Genomic DNA, 17731 nt, shown 5'->3' on the forward strand with positions numbered 1-17731 from the left:
ATTTTATCTTTCTATGAGCATAACAGTTTCTAAACTCACAACAGGCCAGAAAAGTCAAATTGGCTTAAGAAATTAAGCATTTACTCCAGATGAGATCAACGACCTCCTCCTGGGGATTAGGTGTACCTGGGGGTCAGTACTGAACTTCAGAAGAGAATTTCATTCAACTCGAATCTGATCAGAGAAAGAAATATCCGGCTTTAGGGAATAGACAGCAAACGATTGTGGCCCTAAAATTTTGTGGTGGGGATTTGTGTTACTGCCCAAAGATGGCACTGACTCCTATCACTGGATGTTAACCCCCTTCCAAGTTTCATTCATTCAACTGATTGTTCAGTGCTGGTCCTATAGAGAACATCCCAGCTCCCGCTGAAATCCCATATCCCCTGAGAGATGCAAGCCCGCTGAGGGTAGCTTCCCTGCCCTGGAGCCGTTTGACAAAATAATTAATATTTAGAGACAAGCGGAGGTAGATGAAATTAAATTATTTTCATACTTTTATTTCATTAAACAGTTTCATTCCCTTTCTGGATTCGAAGATTCATACTTATCCCAGAAGGTCAGAGCTGGAAAGACCTCAGAGGTCAGACAGGGTAACCTTGCTTTGCTCAGTGAGTCGTCAGGGCGCTTAGCTAGTTGGCTGGCAGAACCAGAGCTTCATTTCACCTCCTGAATCCCAGTGACAGTGACCTTTTCTCTAAATAAAATCTATCAAAAATTGATACACTTTACAGACATATTTCAGACCCTGTTTTTATTTTAAGGCAAAACAATCCAAGACACAGAGGGTTAAAGCTATTCTCTCTGATCTGCTGTGTACAAATGGACCCCCCCCCCTTCCCCTCAGCACCTCAGGGAATAACTGCCCCCTACCCCCGTCCCTGTGCCCCCGCCCCCAGCCTCCAGGGAGGCCCTTTCTGCCCTGCTTATTCTCACTCTGCCTTCTAAACCCTGAACACTCCTAGCAGCTGGTGATGAAAACTCAAAAAGCTAATTGTTTTTGAGATGAGAGAGGAAGAGAAGAGGAAGACCAAAATGAAGAGGTAAAAGCCTTGGGAAATTTAAAGCTACAGGTGGGGTTTGTAGAAATGGCATTTGGGGGGAATTTTTAATATTACTTACTGCTAATTTTCTTTCCTTTTTTTTTTTTTTAAGTTGCTTTCTTGGGAAGGGAAGCTGTGAAATGGCTCTTTTTTTTTCTTTTTTTCTGGCTGCTTCGGGTCTTAGCTGTGGCACGCGGGATCTTCGTTGAGGCATGCGGGATCTTTTGTTGCAGCACCCGGGCTTCTCTAGTTGTGGTGTGTGGGTTTTCTCTTCTCTAGCTGTGGCATGCACGTGGGCTCCCGGGCGCATGGGCTCTGTAGTTTGCAGCACGTGGGCTCTCTCGTTGAGGCACGCAAGCTCAGTAGTTGTGGCGCACGGGATTAGTTGCTCCGCGGCATGTGGGATCCTACCTCCCTGACCAGGGATCGAACCCACGTCCCCTGCACTGGAAGGCGGATTCTTTACCACTAGACCACCAGGGAACTCTTTCTAATGTCATTTACACACCCAAAGTCATTGTAATTTCAAAACATAAAATATGTAAGATAGGAAGACAGTCAAAAAAATGGAAAATTCCCAAAATGATTGTAGAGAAAGCTATTTTCCCCTCTCGTTTGACTTGTGTCTGTTTTCTGTGTCTTTGTATCTTTAGCCCCAAACTCAAGTCACATATCAGCAAGGCTAGGTCACTAGACCTGATAGTCCTGAAGCCCCTTCTCCCATGTCCCAGGAGTGCTTACAGGACCCCAGTCCCGGGGCTGGTGGGCTGCCTTCTGAGGAAGCCTCGCCCTCTAGGAAGGCAGTGAGAGCAGAGCTCCAGCCTCTGCATGGACCACAGGAGCTCTGTCCAAGCTGCTGCATCCTGGCCTCAGGACGTAGCAAGTCACTGACCGTCCTCAAGCATCTGTGTCCTCATCCACAAAGTGGGCACAATGATAATGTATAACCTCACAGAGTTGTGAGGTTCTGATAAGAAGGAATCATGCTTTGGAAGCTCTCTGTAGGGCACAGAGAGCTGTAGTTTTCACTAAAGCCTAGTCATGGTTTGGATGAAGAACTAAGTGATTGCTGTACCCGCTCCTTGTGATACTTGGATACATCAGCAATGTTCTCTCTGGACCCCATTTGTTTCAACAATAAGGCAGTAAATTTAGTCATTTGGAGAAGAAAGTCTACACTTAGGATCCAGACTTTTTTAGAAGTTGATACAAGGACCTCCATCCTATGATACGCATGTAGGAATAGATTTTGCTTCCACGTAATCAATATTTCACTTTAATAAATGTAGTAAATAATCACATTTGTATGAGTGTATTGAGTGAAAGGCCTCTTCACTGATAGCTCACAGAAGACATTTTTAACCAGTCTGCTGTCACTATGCGGTGACTCACACAGCTAAGTTCCAACCCATGCAAGGACAGGGCGGTGCTTGCGCACCAATCTATCAGACCCAGGGAAACAGTCATGTGCCCAGGGCTGGGCGGATGGAAACCTCTCTTTGTTGATTTCTTCCTTTCTCTAACACCCAAGGCCAGGCAGGGGTCACCTGGCTAATAACAGCCATGAGGCACCTGAGGGACTTGTAGTTCTGAAGGTGCTGATTTTCCAACTCCCTCTTTGCTGTGACAGAGACCGTCACACAGTCTGACCAGCATGGTCAAGGTTAAGTTCAGCCCTGCTTTCTCCCGACCCCAGAGCCCCCAAACTGACCCCTCTAACTCCATGCTTCCCGGTCCTACCTGCTGTCCCACTGACTTTGCTTCTCTTCTCTCCCCTAAGATAGGGCTACTGAGGGACCCTCACTGGCCCCGTGGCGACTGCCAGGCAGGTGGCGTCCTCAGGGCTTTCTGATGGGAAAACTGAGAGCTCTGGTGGTTTGCTCAAGGTTAGGAGTTGAACCTGGGGTTTCCAGGATTTTAGCCAGGAATCTTGCCGTCCTTGCTTTAGATGGGGCAGATGTCTGGGGATCCATTAGCAAAAGTGGCTAAATGGGGCAGACAGGCAGAAATCTACCCACTTGGAACAAGTCCCACAGTGCCTCTCCCTAGAGGACTGGCAACAATTCTGAGGTTTTCTTATACCTGGAAGGCGGAGGAGAAAGGAGGGGAGATGGAGTTTTCAAGTCATCAGAGCAGCATTAAAGTACACAAACAACTACCGTGTGACCCCACCTTCAGAGACTGGGCTCTGACGCACGGATATGTCATTCCTCTTAAATCCCTGTAGGAAACGCAAGATACAAGGACTAGGATGGAATGTAAACCATTTCTTAAGGAAGCATGCTAGCATTTCTCTTCTTCCAAGAGTTTCCCTCCAAACAGAACTTGAGCTCATCTTTTCTCCCTGATTCTCTACTGTGGCTGTAAGGGCTGCCTGTTACGGGGAAAGGGGCAGGAAGGAGGGTGTAGAGGCACGCAGGAGGGAGGCACAGGCTCCAGATGATGCAGCATCACGTCCACACCTCTGGGAGGCCCCTCTCCCGATGCTGTGAATTTCATCCATTTCTCTGGTGACTTCCCCAAGCGTCCCTCCATGTGGACCTTCCACACAGTCCAGCAAGAGGCCCCTCCTCCATCTCATCCCACCAACCCCTCCCTCACCCTCATTGCCTGTATATGGACAAAGTATAGCAAGATGTCCGTGCTATCGGGAAAGAGAAAACAAAAGCATAATTTTAAATTTTGTCCACCCATTTTGGGATCAGTACATCTGAGCTGGGTGGAGAGGGGAGGCTGGGCTCAAGCACCAGCCCAGAGAGGAGGCTGAGTGGAGATGCAGAGAATAAAATGCGAAGAGCAAACAGTAGGCTTGACCATGACTGGAGCTGGGAGAGACGCTGGAAACCACCCAGTGCTACCCTTTCCCTTCTGGTGGGAAGGGAAGCAGGGCCTGGAGGCTGACACCAGGAAGAAAAACATGGGCCTGCCGGCAGGGGTGGAAGGTGGTCCACTGGGTACAGATGGGGCTGAGTTCCAAGACTGCACTCCAGTTCTGGAAACCTCCACAAAACCCACCGAAGGCTCCCCAAGTCCCCCTCGCCCATTCCGGAGAACAGGTTTTGCTTCTGCCCTTTCCTTTTTGGGAGCAAGAGGAGGATTTTTGCCTACTCACTTCCCAATTCCTTCATCTGGAGTTGGGGATAGGAGCCTTTGTTTTTCGGGTGGCTATGCAGCTTAACACCCAGCATAAGGGCTGGCACAGCACAGGGCTCAACAAGTGTCCGTGCACCGCCACCAACCTCCCTCTCCGCTTTCCCATAAAGGACGCTAGTCTTTGGCAGAAATCTTGGGAAGGAACGATACATTCTCTCCTTCCGCAGGATAAGCCGCTCGTGCAGGGAAGGTGGCGGAGCACAGAGGAAGGAGCCAGGCCCACAGCGGACAGGAGACCCCAGCGTGAGGAACTGGGCGCCCTGCGGGCACATCGGCCCCCTCTCTCCACTCTCGCTTCTCTGGGGAGAGCTCGGGTCTCAGGGATTCAGCCACGCGCACTTTCTTACCTTGAGAGGCAGGGCGGCAGGCGGGGCCGGGCAGCTCCTGCTGGTCTGGAGGAGCGCACGATGCCTGCCGAGCCTGGCGCTCCTGGGCCGCGTGGACGTGCCTGAGCCCTCAGCGCTCCGCGGGCGCCCCGGGCAGGGGGCCGGCGCCTCGCCACTTCCCCCGGACCGGGGGCTTTCAGCCGCGGCGGCGGCAGCCAGGGGCTGAGGAAGGGAGCCTCCCACGGCGTCCTGAGCCTGCGGGTCCGTGCCCCACACGTGCAGCGGAGCAGGACCGCCCGGCCAGGGCTTCCAGCCCGCGGAGGGACTGCGACCACCGTCGCCCATGCCGCGAGCCGGGCTAGGGGGTCTGCATGGCCGGGGCTGCCGCCGTCCACGGGTCCCGGAGGCAGGGGATCTGCGAGCGCGCCCCCTCCTTGCATCCACGTCCCGGGTTTTCTTCTCTCCCTCTTTCCCCTCGTCGGGAGCAGAGCAACTGGGAGCAGCTGGTGCCTCTGTCCCACGGCCCTGCCTCTGCGGGGGAGGGGCAGCCGGGCCCCGCGGGAGCCCGAGGGCCCGGCCTGCTGAGAAGCCTGTCCCGGGACCCGAGAGAGAGCGTCCCTCCTCCGGGCCCCCTGCGGCCGCAGTCCGGGCGGGAGCCAGGGCGGGGCGGGCGCGCGCCGGGGTGGGCCGCAGCTGCACGGAGAGGAAGGAAGTTTTCATCTGCTGCTGCTCAGCCATGTCCTCCAGGGGCTCGGCTGGTCCAGCCGGGTCGACTTTCAGACCTCGGTGCCCAGGGATGCGAAGGCCGGCAGCTGTGGGCAGGCGTGACCTGGCCCCATGGCTCCACGACGGCCTGAGGAAGCAAATGATACACCTTCAGCCCAGGGGGAATCTTCCCCCTGGAGTGGGGAAGGAGTGGGGATGGAGGTGACCCAGCCGCGGGTCAGGACTGTGCATGAACAGACAGGCTGGGGGAGCGAGTCCGGGAGGGGACAGTTGGGACTCGGCTGCCCTCTCCCTGGTGTGTCTGACGGCTTTCCTTCTGTTATCCGGCCCCCTCCCCATGTTTGAACTGAAGACACTAAAGTTACTAGTTTCCATGCTTATCCTAAACTCCATATTAGCGACACCTGTTGTTTGGTGTCTGACACTGAGACGGATGCATGTAAAGATGAGCCCCCAGGACACTTCAAAGCTCACTTTCAATCTACCTTTCTCGCATCAGTGACACACAGTTGTAGACAACTTTAATGTTTTAATGAATTTCCACTTGAAATCATGTGGTTATTCAGGAATTCCCCAGGGGGTAGTCCCATAGTCCCACAGCAAAATACTAGGCATCACATACACACACACACACACACACACACACACACACACACACAAATAGATAAGTAGAAATAAAGAGATAAAGATGAAAAAGAGAAAATAAGAAAGAGAGAAAGATGAAATAAGAAAATCTATCCAGGTGACAAATCAAGCAGGAGGTTTTTTGTTAAATTATTTTAAGAAATACTTCAGTTTTCTTAAACTGTGAGAACAATAGGAAATCACCTGAAAATTCATCCAGTAATTCACATTTAGTGGGCTACTACAGGCTCAATATCCCTCACAATGGAAAAGAGCCCTTTGAGTCCTGCTGACCTTGATCCTGGGGAGAGCATAGCAGTGAGTGGAAAAGGTCTTTTCTTTATCAATTTGAGCTTGGCTGGGAGGGAACCAGGAAATGATCCTCTGAGACAAACTGGCACGTGGCCTGGAGAGCTGGCAGCAAACTAGCGTGAGCCACAGCCTCCCAACTCCTGACCATGACCTCCCACGGGCAGTGTACCTTCAGTGGCCGAGGGCACCGGCCCTGGCTGACCACCGCTGGCCGGGGCGGCTCCTTGGAAATTCTCAGCCTGGGTAGATGGGGCCCTGTGTTTGTTTTCCTTCTTAAACATCTTCACACAGCTTTTCCACCCAAGTTTATGGAGGCTTCTCCTTGTTTCCAGACAGCTGACAAATGACTCAGTCTACATGTGTCCAGAGCTGTCTGGGCCAGGCTCTGGACGCTGTAGCCCTTTTATAACAAACACCATGACAGAGAAAATTGCAGCAAAACATATGTCTAAGTCTCTGACTTATCCATTGAAATGATGACATATTGATCTGATTATATTTATTTTAAACAAAATTCCCATGTGAGTGATGTCTAGGCCTCTTTATGTAACTCACTCTCCTATAAAAGAACTTACTTGGACATTGTAACCACGCAACAAGTATTGTACTAGTTGGTTAACCGATTAACTCTGAATAAGGCCAGGGGGGAGCTCTGTCTTCCTGCAGAACAGGAATTTGGGGAGAAGTACCGTTGTCTTGTCTTAGCTTCCAGGGGTTCGAGCATCACACTAGGTGCTCTGCATTTCTGTTATTCACAGTTCAACCCCATCTTGAGAGGCAGGGGGCAGTGTTTCCACTGCACAGGTGAGGAAGGTGGAGCTCGGGGAGGGGAAATGATTGCCGTTTTACCACAACTGCCCCAGATGGGCAGGGGCTTAAGGAACCATCAGAAGAGAAGTTTCGCTTCAACTCCAACCTGCAAATAAAACAATGTACCAGGGGCTTCCCTGGTGGCGCAGTGGTTGAGAGTCCGCCTGCCGATGCAGGGTACACGGGTTCGTGCCCTGGTCCGGGAAGATCCCACATGCCGCGGAGCGGCTGGTCTCGTGAGCCATGGCCGCTGAGCCTGCGCGTCCAGAGCCTGTGCTCCTCAGCGGAAGAGGCCACAACAGTGAGAGGCCCGCATACTGCAAAAAAAAAAAAAAAAAAAAAAGAAATGTACCACAAAGTCTGTGGTGGTGGTGAGCTCAGGACAATTCTCTCTTCCGACTTGTTATTAGCAAGGCTGCCGCAGAGGTGATTACTGCCAAATGTTTCATGTCTAGGTTGTTTGGGCTGGCCTGGGAGGAGAGTAAACAAATGGCGGGGATGCCACTGGGGGGTTGACAGGAGGGCGGAGGGACTTACCTGGAGGACACGTGTAAGACACCTCCTTAGTATTGGGGGGACTTTTAGGGAGCTGGGGTTCTCTGTGAGAAGTAGGGGTAGGTGCCAGAAAAACATGGGTTTCTGCTGTGATGTAAATAGCACAGGGACTGAGAGCACGAGCTTTGGTGCTACACAGACATTTTTCTGAGCCCACTGTGTGGCTTTGTGACCTTGAGCAAGTTACTTAGCCTCTCTGATAATCAGTTTCCTCTTCTCTGCGTTAACAATACCCACTTCATAGGGTTGCTGAGAGGATGAAGTGGAAGTGTCTCTCAACGCCTTGTTTAGCATAGTATCGGGCACAGAAAGGTTTCTCGATAAATGTTAGCATTTCTTAGAATGCATATGCACACACTTTTCAGGCCTAGGAAGTTTGGTTGACCCAATGGAACAATTTGAGCTGTTGCATGAAATCTTTTTTTTTTTTTTTAACCTGCAATGGCAATCATATGCAAGTTTGTACGCCTCCTATCTGATGAGTAAGCATCCGAGAACTGAAGAAGTCACTGCGATGAGGGAAGGGTTAAGGTTAGGGTTAGCAGTGAGCTTGGGGTCTGGAGGTCTGACATGATCATTTATTAGCTGTGACTCACAGCGAGTTTCTGACCCTCAGTGGACTTACCCGAGCAAAATATATTTCTGCCCTTTCTGTCTTACAGAATTGTTTTGAAGGTCAAGGGGGATAATCTGTGTAAGAGTACTCTGTAAACACAAAATTAATATTTATTAAGTCTTTACATCAGGATGGGTGTTGTTATAATAATATCATTAATAATAACTCTAAGCTTAACCATCGTCTGATTTCTCTGAAAACTCAAGATCTCTTTGTCTGAAAGGATTCTAAATTGATTTCATATTTCTCCACCACCACTGACCTTCAAGATTCATAAGGTGTGAAGGCAAACAACAGATAATTTAAACTGGACTCTATTTCTGCTAATGACCTCTTCTCATCACTTCTAGAGAGAAAAGAAGATTCTAGAAACTTAACACGGGTGGAGTGGGGAGTGGGCACTGAGGAGAGATGTCAGGGCTTCTCTCTCTCCAACCTTGTGACAACCTCATGCAGTCGGCAGCTGAGCCCCCTTCCAGAGACGCAGAAAGAGACTGAGAGCACCGGGGTCCGGGGCTCGGGCGCAGCAGCAGAGATTTCATCGGGTCTGGCTCCCTCCTCCCCTCTCTAGACCGGTGGACGGTGCATACAGCTGGTCCAGCCCGTCTGCTCTTCTCTCCAAACCTGGGCTCCCTGGAAAGGCCCACCCACCCACATGAGCTGCCTCGCTGCCCAGGGAGCTACTCGCTAAAGTTGTTTCTCTAGCGTTCTTAAGAGCTTAAGTGATTTAAGATTGTACAAAATGGTACCTTATCAAGATCTGTTGTCTGAATTGAAGAAAAGTAATTCTCCCAAGAGTAGTGACTCCAGAGAAAGAGTGTTAGAGGACCATGTCCCGGGGCTCCCAAGGGCTCCTGGAAATACTCCATTCAGGAGTGACATCCTCTCCACACGCACTCATTCTCTCAGGGGAGTTCACGCCACCCGTCCTTGACAACTAAATTTGGAGCCTTCTGGAGTCCCTGTGCCCAGTTTGGTCGTGACCTTCCGGCATTAGCACCTGATAAGAAGAGAAGAAGGTGGTAACTATAGTCCTCTCCTGCCAATGGATATGTTTTGGAAAATGCACTGTTTAAAAATAATTTTCCAAGAATTTTCTTCCTTCTTTTTTTAATTTTTCTTTTTTCTTTTTGGCTGCATTGGGTCTTCATTGCTGTGTGCACGTGGGCTTTCTCTAGTTGCAGTGTGTGGGCTTACTGCGGTGGCTTCTCTTGCGTAGCATGGGCTCTAGGCGTGCGGGCTTCAGTAGTTGTGGCTCGCGGGCTTAGACCGCAGACTCAGTAGTTGTGGTGCCCGGGCTTAAGTTGCTTAGCGGCATGTGGGATCTTCCCGGACCAGGGCTCGAACCCGTGTCTCCTGCACTGGCAGGCGGATTCTTAACCACTGCACCACCAGGGAATTCCCGGAAAATGCATTCTTGATTCAAGAAAGAACGAGAGACAAGGCGGAGGTGGGGGTGGGTCTGAGGGAGAGCTTGGCAGAAATGAAGCCTGAATGGTTAGGGAGGCAGAGAGAGTGGACCCGAGCAGAACTCTGTGGGGCCCCCAATTACAAAGGCCTCTCCATGTCCCCTGCCTCTTGTTTGTAGAAAATCTGAAGTCTCCCAGGCCTCCCCGAGTCCAAAAGAGTGAGCCCAAGCAGCTAATGATCAGGACAATAGAGTCCCAGACTCAATGTCTGATGCACACTCCTGAGCTGTTTTACAGATACTATAACTGCCACCAGAGGGGAAAAGCTCACTGCATGATGACCAGACTGCAGCCATGATATAACTGCCACACCCTGAGCAGTACTGAGTCTATGGCTAGCACAATTCCAAGAGCTGGCCTCAAGAGAATGGGATTAGCACTGTTGCTCATGATCATCTATACCTTTGTGGGCATCAAAGTAATTATAGCTTGCTCTGCCCGTATACATAAGCAGCCAACCAAAACTGTCAGCAAAGAGATACTACAGACACATGTCAACATCTTCCACTCTAAGACCTCAGCGCCCTTTCTCAGCATGAAGAAGTTACAGAAGATGTACCTTCGTTCCTAATCCCATAGAAAAGAAATGATATTTGAAGGGGGCGAAAAAAAAATCTTGTTATTTTAGCAAAGCATCTTATGGAAAAACCCGAACAAACTTTTTGGCTAACCCAATATATTATAACTAACCTTAAACCAGGCACCCCCATGCTCTGCTCATCTCCAGCCCAAGCACAATTTTCAAATCTTGTGATCACACAATACCTTGCCTAACTTGTTGGTTCTTTCCTTAGATCAGAGAAGTAGAAATGAAGAATAAGTAATTAACAGATGATCAGATCTCTTCCCTAGCTTCCCCTTCAGTAATCTTATGAACAGACTGTGTGAAAAAGACAGCATCTAAAGAAAATCACAAGAACTTGAGAAGCCTGCACAAAGTGGGGGAGGGTGATGACTCTGACCCCCTATCTAAATGATTAACTGAAATTATGGCCCTTTTTTTCCCTTTAAAAACTGTCATGGCTGAGTAGAATCTTCAGAATTGGTCTTGGGACATGAGTCCACCTTCTCCCCAGATTGCGGGCTTTTCTGATTAAAGCATTTTTCCTTTCTACCAACCAGTCTCTCAGGTATTGATTTTTTGGTTGGTTTGTTTGTTTTTGTTGAATTTTTGAAATTTATTTTATTTATTTTTTATACAGCAGGTTCTTGTTAGTTATCTACGTTATACAAATTAGTGTATACATGTCAATCCCAATCTCCCAATTCATCACACCACCACCACCACCACCCTGCTACTATCCCCCCTTGGTGTCTGTATGTTTGTTCTCTACATCTGTGTCTCTATTTCTGCCCTGCAAACCGGTTCATCGGTACCATTTTTCTAGGCTCCACATATATGCGTTAATATACAATATTTGTTTTTCTCTTTCTGACTTACTTCACTCTGTATGACAGTTTCTAGATGCATCCACATCTCTACAAATGACCCAATTTCATTCCTTTTTATGGTTCAGTACTGTTCCATTGTATATATGTACCACATCTTCTTTATCCACTCATCTTTTGATGGGCATTTAGGTTGCTTCCATGACCTGGCTATTGTAAATAGTGCTTCAATGAACATTAGAGTGCATGTGTCTTTTTGAATTATGGTTTTCTTTGGGTATATGCCCAGTAGTGGGATGGCTGGGTCATATGTTAATTCTATTTTTAGTTTTTTAAGGAACCTCCATACTCAGGTATTGATTTTTGGGTGGTGAGCAGCCAGACCTGAGATCAGTAACAAGAGTGATGGCAGGAATCAGCACCGAGCATTCCTGCTCAGGCGGTACAAATAAAGCTTCAGGACTTTCCAGAATATTCTGTCTACTGGTTAGAAATGCACCTTCACAGTTGTAGCTTGGTTTCCTCCGTTATCATAAGGAGATTTGCCTAATAGTGAGCTTGATGGTGGTGACAGTGAGAGCTGCCATTTACGGAAAATCTCTTTTATGCCTGACACGGCCAAGGGCACTTTATATATATGACTTCTCACCCCCAGAACAAGGTAAATATTAGACTCTGTCTCAAAGACAGGAACACAAAATCTGCAGAAGTTAAACTGCTTTCCCAAAGTGACATAGCAATGAGGTGGACCCAGGTCTTTCAGGATCCAAAGTCCATGCCCTTTCCACAATGTCACATTGCCTCCCAATGAATATATTTAGAGGACAACGTTATCTTCCATTTTACAGACAAAGACTTGAGATTTGGAGAGGTTAAAAAAAGAAAATTTTCTCACATCCTCCCCAGGTTCCAGGGGCACGTGGTCCCCTCAACTCCTCCACTCCTTACTTTCTCCAAACCCAGTCCCCTGTGACTATTTTTTCCTCTCCTCCAAAAGCAAGCCGGGCTCATTTCTTCAGGAGATGACACTGTGTCAGATAGTCCCCTTGTGATGACTATTTATGGAGGAACCAGATGGGAACGCTTGGGAAATGCTCTGATTAGAAAGAGGCTTTCATTTCCATCCTGCTTCTATTTCCTTTACTGCCTGCCACCCAACTCCATACACACATGGGTGTGTTCTGAGCGATTCTTTGTATGTTAAGTTGCTATGTGTCTACACTGGCATCCACACAGGCTGATGCTTTTGAAGTAAATGGAAAAATTTCTTGAACAGATCAGAGCACTGGCCTGAGGAACTTGAACGCTCTGTCCTGTGTCGAGCTTAGACGGCCATCCTCTCATTCATGGTTCTGAGACACTTTCTACTACGAGGCGCTGGGCAGTTAGAGGTGGGGTCCTTGCAGGGAGCAGGACCACTCCACCGAGGGGCTGGGGTGGGGAGAGGAGAAGGGCGGCTTGAAGGGGAGAAGTGTGTTTGGGATCTGTGTTCGCTGAAGCCCGGGCCAGAGCCAGAGGCTGTACCTCTTCACTTGGTCTGTAATTGTCCCTTGGGGAAGCCATCCTCATAGGGCTGTGAGTTTACTGGAAGGAGGCTTCACGGAAGCTTGATTAGTTGAGTAGCAATGATTTCAAGTGCACATTTTGTAAGTTCCAGGTGAACTTGGTGACGGTGCAGTTTGATCCCACGTGCCCAGCACCTCCCATCTGCTCTCCCGTTTAGTCCTCGGGATGCAGAGCCTGAGGCCCAGGGAGGTGGGTCAACTTGTCCACTGCTGCTGACCAGAGGCAAAGCCAGCCCTCAGCCCTTCTGTCATAGCTGCACACAGGGCCCTGATGGCACCAGGTGCCTCCCAGACCCACCCAGGCCACACTACCTGCCACCCCATTGCATCCTGGCAGTGCCCACCCCATCCTGGCCAACCGACTATACTAATGCTCTGCACCCGTCTTCCAAGCCCCAGGTCTGCACGCCTATGAGCCTAGGTCCCCAGTGTCTCCAGCGTTGTCAACTCCACAGACAGTGGTTTGCCTGCACCATCCCTGCTTTCCCAGACTCTCCTCCCACTCTTCCTCTGTGGGGTCCCCTCAGACAGGACAGGTTCCCGGGGGCCACCGTGCAAAGGCTCCACCCAGACCCTGGCTGAGCTCTCCCCTTCCCTGTCCTCCCCATCCTTGCTAGACACTCTGGCCATCAGTAATACTTCCTTTTCTAGCACTTTCTGCCAAAAACATTCATTCTGATGCCAATGATAAGTAAGGAAGAAAAGACAGGAAAGAAGGAAGTTTTCAAAAGGCTTTAGAAATTTTCTTTTTTCTAACTCCTGACACAGTCTCAAAAGCCATCTGAAATATTTTAATGTTGCAACTCCTCTCCCATAAGTAAAATATTAGGCTCAATTGTAAACTCAGATCAGAACTACATATTGGTAATTTTTTAATATACACCAGACTACAAAGTTTATTGAGACTCTATGGAACTATGACTAATTCAGCAGTGAGCTTGAAAAGCTATGTGTCTGATAATATTTGCATAGTGAGGCACCATTTACATAGAAGTGAAGGAGGTTTTATCAGGTTTATCAGGTTGGAACAGTTGTACCCATATGATGAGCACCCTCTTTTCACCCTCTGGTAACGGCCCTGCATGAAGGCTTTGAAGGGAAAACACAGTGATCCTCAGCCCTTGTTGGGGAGTTTGATCTTTTGCTCTACTCCCTAATTCCTGAAAGGGTAGAATGATCCAGAAGTCAAGAACCAGTCCCCTGGATCAGTGTTAAACAGAACCTCTGTCCCAAAAAAGGTACAATGTGATCACTTAAGCAATAGGGAGGGAGAAATCTAGAATTAATAGGGCTGGATAATATTGGGGATCCTTACTTGTCCAATGGATTCCCAGCTTCAGTTTTAGGATTTCCCAGCTTCTGCTGTACTTTTTTTTTTTAAGTTTCTTAAAATAAATTTATTTATTTTATTTATTTATTTTTGTCTGCATTGGGTCCTCAGGTACTCAGGCTTTCTCTAGTTGGCAGCACGCAGTAGCTACTCTTTCTCGCAGTGCGCGGGCTTCTCATTGCAGTGGCTTCTTTTGTTGTGGAGCCTGGGCTCTAGGTGCACAGGCTTCAGTAGTTGTGGCTCACAGGCTCAGTAGTTGTGGCTCGCGGGCTCTAGAGCGCAGGCTCAGTAATTGTGGCACACGGGTTTAGTTGCTCTGTGGCATGTGGGATCTTCCCGGACCAGGGCTCAAACCCGTGTCCCCTGCGTTGGCAGGTGGATTCTTAACCACTGCGCCACCAGGGAAACCCTCTGCTGTACTTCTTGACAGGAGCTTCAGGCTGAAGGACTGCCCCCTACCAGAGACAGACCTAGGCTTTGGTCTGGAGAGAGTGATGGAGAGGAAGGAGCCGTGGACCAGACTGCAGTACTAGCCTCACACCTTACCAGTAGCACAGATGTGAGGGTTCAACTTTTGCACGTAAAATTTTTTTTAATTTTTATATTTTAACTTCAGAATGTTACTGAATATATTTTACTTCATAGTGTTACTGAATAATTACCGTGTTAGGACCATAGAAGGGAATTTGAATCCTGATGCTTTCTTCTAAGATAAGACAAATAGATTGAACAACTGATGTCATTGCCAGGAAGTGACACAAGTTCACTATTTTAACAAATGCTACCGAGCATCTCCTGTGTGCCAGGTGCTGTGAGTCCTGTGTGACAGGGCTACAGAGGTGAGACTGCACTGTCAGTGCCCAAAGCAGCTTAGACCCTGTGGAGTGCAAACTGCACAAGCAAGTAAACGTCCTTAGAGGCCATGAAACCAAAGTGCCACAGGGCTCATAAGAAAGGACATCATAACAGAGTGGGAAGAGTCAATAGAAGACGGCCTTTGTGGGCTGCATGTTTGTGTCCCTCCAAGATTCACATCGAAACCTAGTCCCAGAGGAATTGTGTTTGGAGGTGGGGCCTTTGGGAGGTAATCAGTTCATGAGGGTAGAGCCCCTTTGGTGGGATTAGTGTCCTTACAAGAAGAGGCCAGAGGGCAGTTCCTGCTCTTTCTGCCACGTGAGGACACACCAAGAGTCAGCAGTGGGCAACCAGGAATAGGGATCTTGCCAGACACCAAGTTGGCCGGCACCTTGATCTTGTATTTCCCAACCTCCAGAGCTGTGAGAAATACGTTTCTATTGTTGATAAGCCACTCAGTTTATGGTATTTTGTGATAGCAGCCCAAGCTGAGATGGAAATGGGGTGCTGCTATAATAAATACTTAAAAATATGGAAGCAGTTTTGAAACTGGGCAATAAAGGAACTTTTAAAGGCAGTGCTGGTGCAAGCTCAGAAAGGAAAGGAGAGCTGCAGAGAAAGCTTCCATCTCCTTAGAGATCACATAAATAATCATGTACAGAATGTTGGCAGATATATGGATGGAAAAGGCCATTCTGATGGGGTCTCAGATGGAAACAAGGAATGTGTTACTGGACAATGGAGAAAAGGCAATCCTTCTTATAAATTGGCAAAGAACTTAGCTGAATTGTGTTTGTTTCCTAGTGTTTTGTGGAAGGCAGGACATGGGAGTGATAAAATTGAACAGCTGAGGAGGGTTTTTTTTGGCCGTGTGGCTTTCAGGATCTTAGTTTCCCAACCAGGGATCAAACCCGTGCCCCCTGCAGTGGAAGCTTGGAGTCCTAACCACTGGACCACCAGGGAATTCCTAGCTGAGGAGGTTTCTAAGTGAAGTGTTAAAGGAAAGGCTTGGCTCCTTTTGACTTCTTATAGTAAATTGTGAGAAGAGAGAAATGGCTTGAAGATGGTATTATTAAGCAAAAAGGAACTAGAACTTGAAGATTTGAAAAATTATCATATTACAAAGAAAATGAGAAAGCATGTTTGGAAGAGAACACTTAGGGTGTGGCCAGGCGACTGTTTGATAAGTAGGTTAGTATGAGTGTGAACTGCGTCAGAGAAGACTTGAATAGACATTTCTCCAAAGGAGACATACAGATGGCCAACAGGCACATGAAAAGATGCTCCACATCATTAATCATCAGAGAAATGCAAACCAAAACTACAATGATAGATCATCTCACATCTGTCAGAATAGTTATCATCAAGAAGTCTAAGAATAGTTATCATCAAGAAGTCTACAAATAACAAATGTTGGTGAGGGTGTGGAGGAAAGGGAGCCCTCGTGGTGCACAATTGGTGGGAATATAAATTGGTGCAGCCAGTATGGGAAACAGTATGGAGATTCCTCAAAAATTAAAAATAGAACTACTATATGATCCAGCAATTCCACTCCTGGGTATATATGCAAGGAAAACGAAAACGCTAATTTGAAAAGACACATGCACCCCAATGTTCATAACAGCATTATTTACAATGACCAAGATATGAAAGCAACCTAAGTGTTCATCAACAGATGAATATATTATGCTTAGTGAAATAAGTCAGAGAAAGACAATTACTGTATGTTATCACTTATATATGGAATCTAAAAAATAGAACAAATGTATGTAACAAAACAGAAACAGACTCACAGATATAGAGAACAAACTAGTGGTTACCAGTGGGGAGAGGGGCACGATGCAGGTATGGGATTAAGAGACGCAAACTACTGTGTATAAAATAGGTGAGATAAGAGCCAGCATGGAGCACCAAGGTGTGGTGGGTACGTAGTCATGCCCAGCAGGCAGGTGCAGATGACTCAGATGTGCAGGTCTGGTTCACCTTCGCCTGGCGGACCAGGCAGAATCAGCAACCCAACCAGGCATGCGTGGATTTGCTTCTCACCCATGCTCTCTGCATTTCAGAAGGAAATCCTGCAATAGCAGAAAAAAGGCCTTATTTATCTTGAAAGGCCACGTCAAGTACAAGAGGAGTGAGGGGTAGAGGGCAGCAAGAAACACTTAAAAGTGCAACTGTTTGAAAACAGAATGCTTTTCATTAGGTCTGTGCAGCTGCTTAAACAATGGAAAATGACTGTTTATTCCATTTAACACACACAGGCATTAAAACCCCTTTTTTTAAACTTCGCTTCACTTATCTCCACCTGGTAGTCAGGGGAGAGGAAAAGGTCCTTGCTTGTGAAGCAACTTGGAAGATGCCAGGAAGGCCTACTTGGCCTAAAAGTTATGCTTATCAGAGTGACATAGACCCAAAAGATCTATCCCCATGGATTCATTTCTCTGGGTTAATCATTGCCTTGGGGGTGAGGGTGGATTCTCCTTTAAAGCACTAATTACTCTGGGAGGAGGAAGCCCACCACACCCTAGTGTCTCGGTGCAAGTGGTTTTCTTAGGCTGCATCCTTAGGAGGGCCCAGGGGTGCAGACTGGAGGAACAAGCCTCACTCACCGCCCCAGGGAGCTCCCCGCAAGCGGAGGATCCGGGGCAGCTGAGGAAGATAAAGGGTTAATGAGCTCAGTGCTTCCAGCTGTAGTTGCAGCCTTTTCTTTTAGTCACTTTCTACTTCTAAAATAGTGTAAGTGACGTAAAAAATTTTAAAGATAATTTTCATCCTTTCCAGCTCTTTGTTATTACAAATATTTGCTTCTGAAAGAAACATGTTCGCACGTGTACACTTATGTGACTATGCTTTTTTGGTTTGTTTTGAGTTTAGCAAGAGGAAAAAACCAGTTAACACTAAAAAAAGTCCAGCCAAACAGCAGCAGCTGTGAGAAGAGATGTGCACACCGGGTACAAA

The 17731-nt window shown here is 47.9% G+C and overlaps 1 protein-coding gene across 2 annotated transcripts in view; it reads right to left on the reverse strand.

Annotated features, from left to right (window-relative positions):
• PSD3 (pleckstrin and Sec7 domain containing 3) overlaps positions 1-5260 on the reverse strand; it is a 557682-nt gene extending 552422 nt beyond the window's left edge. For both annotated transcript variants that reach the window (XM_024765145.1, XM_024765144.1), the window contains exon 1: positions 4544-5260. In XM_024765145.1, the coding sequence (XP_024620913.1) occupies positions 4544-5260 (717 nt within the window). The remainder of the gene's footprint in view (positions 1-4543) is intronic.
• Positions 5261-17731: the final 12471 nt, after the last annotated feature.

This window comes from Neophocaena asiaeorientalis, unplaced genomic scaffold, assembly GCF_003031525.2.
Source record: "Neophocaena asiaeorientalis asiaeorientalis breed wild unplaced genomic scaffold, Neophocaena_asiaeorientalis_V1.1 scaffold14, whole genome shotgun sequence".
Lineage (NCBI taxonomy): Eukaryota > Metazoa > Chordata > Mammalia > Artiodactyla > Phocoenidae > Neophocaena > Neophocaena asiaeorientalis.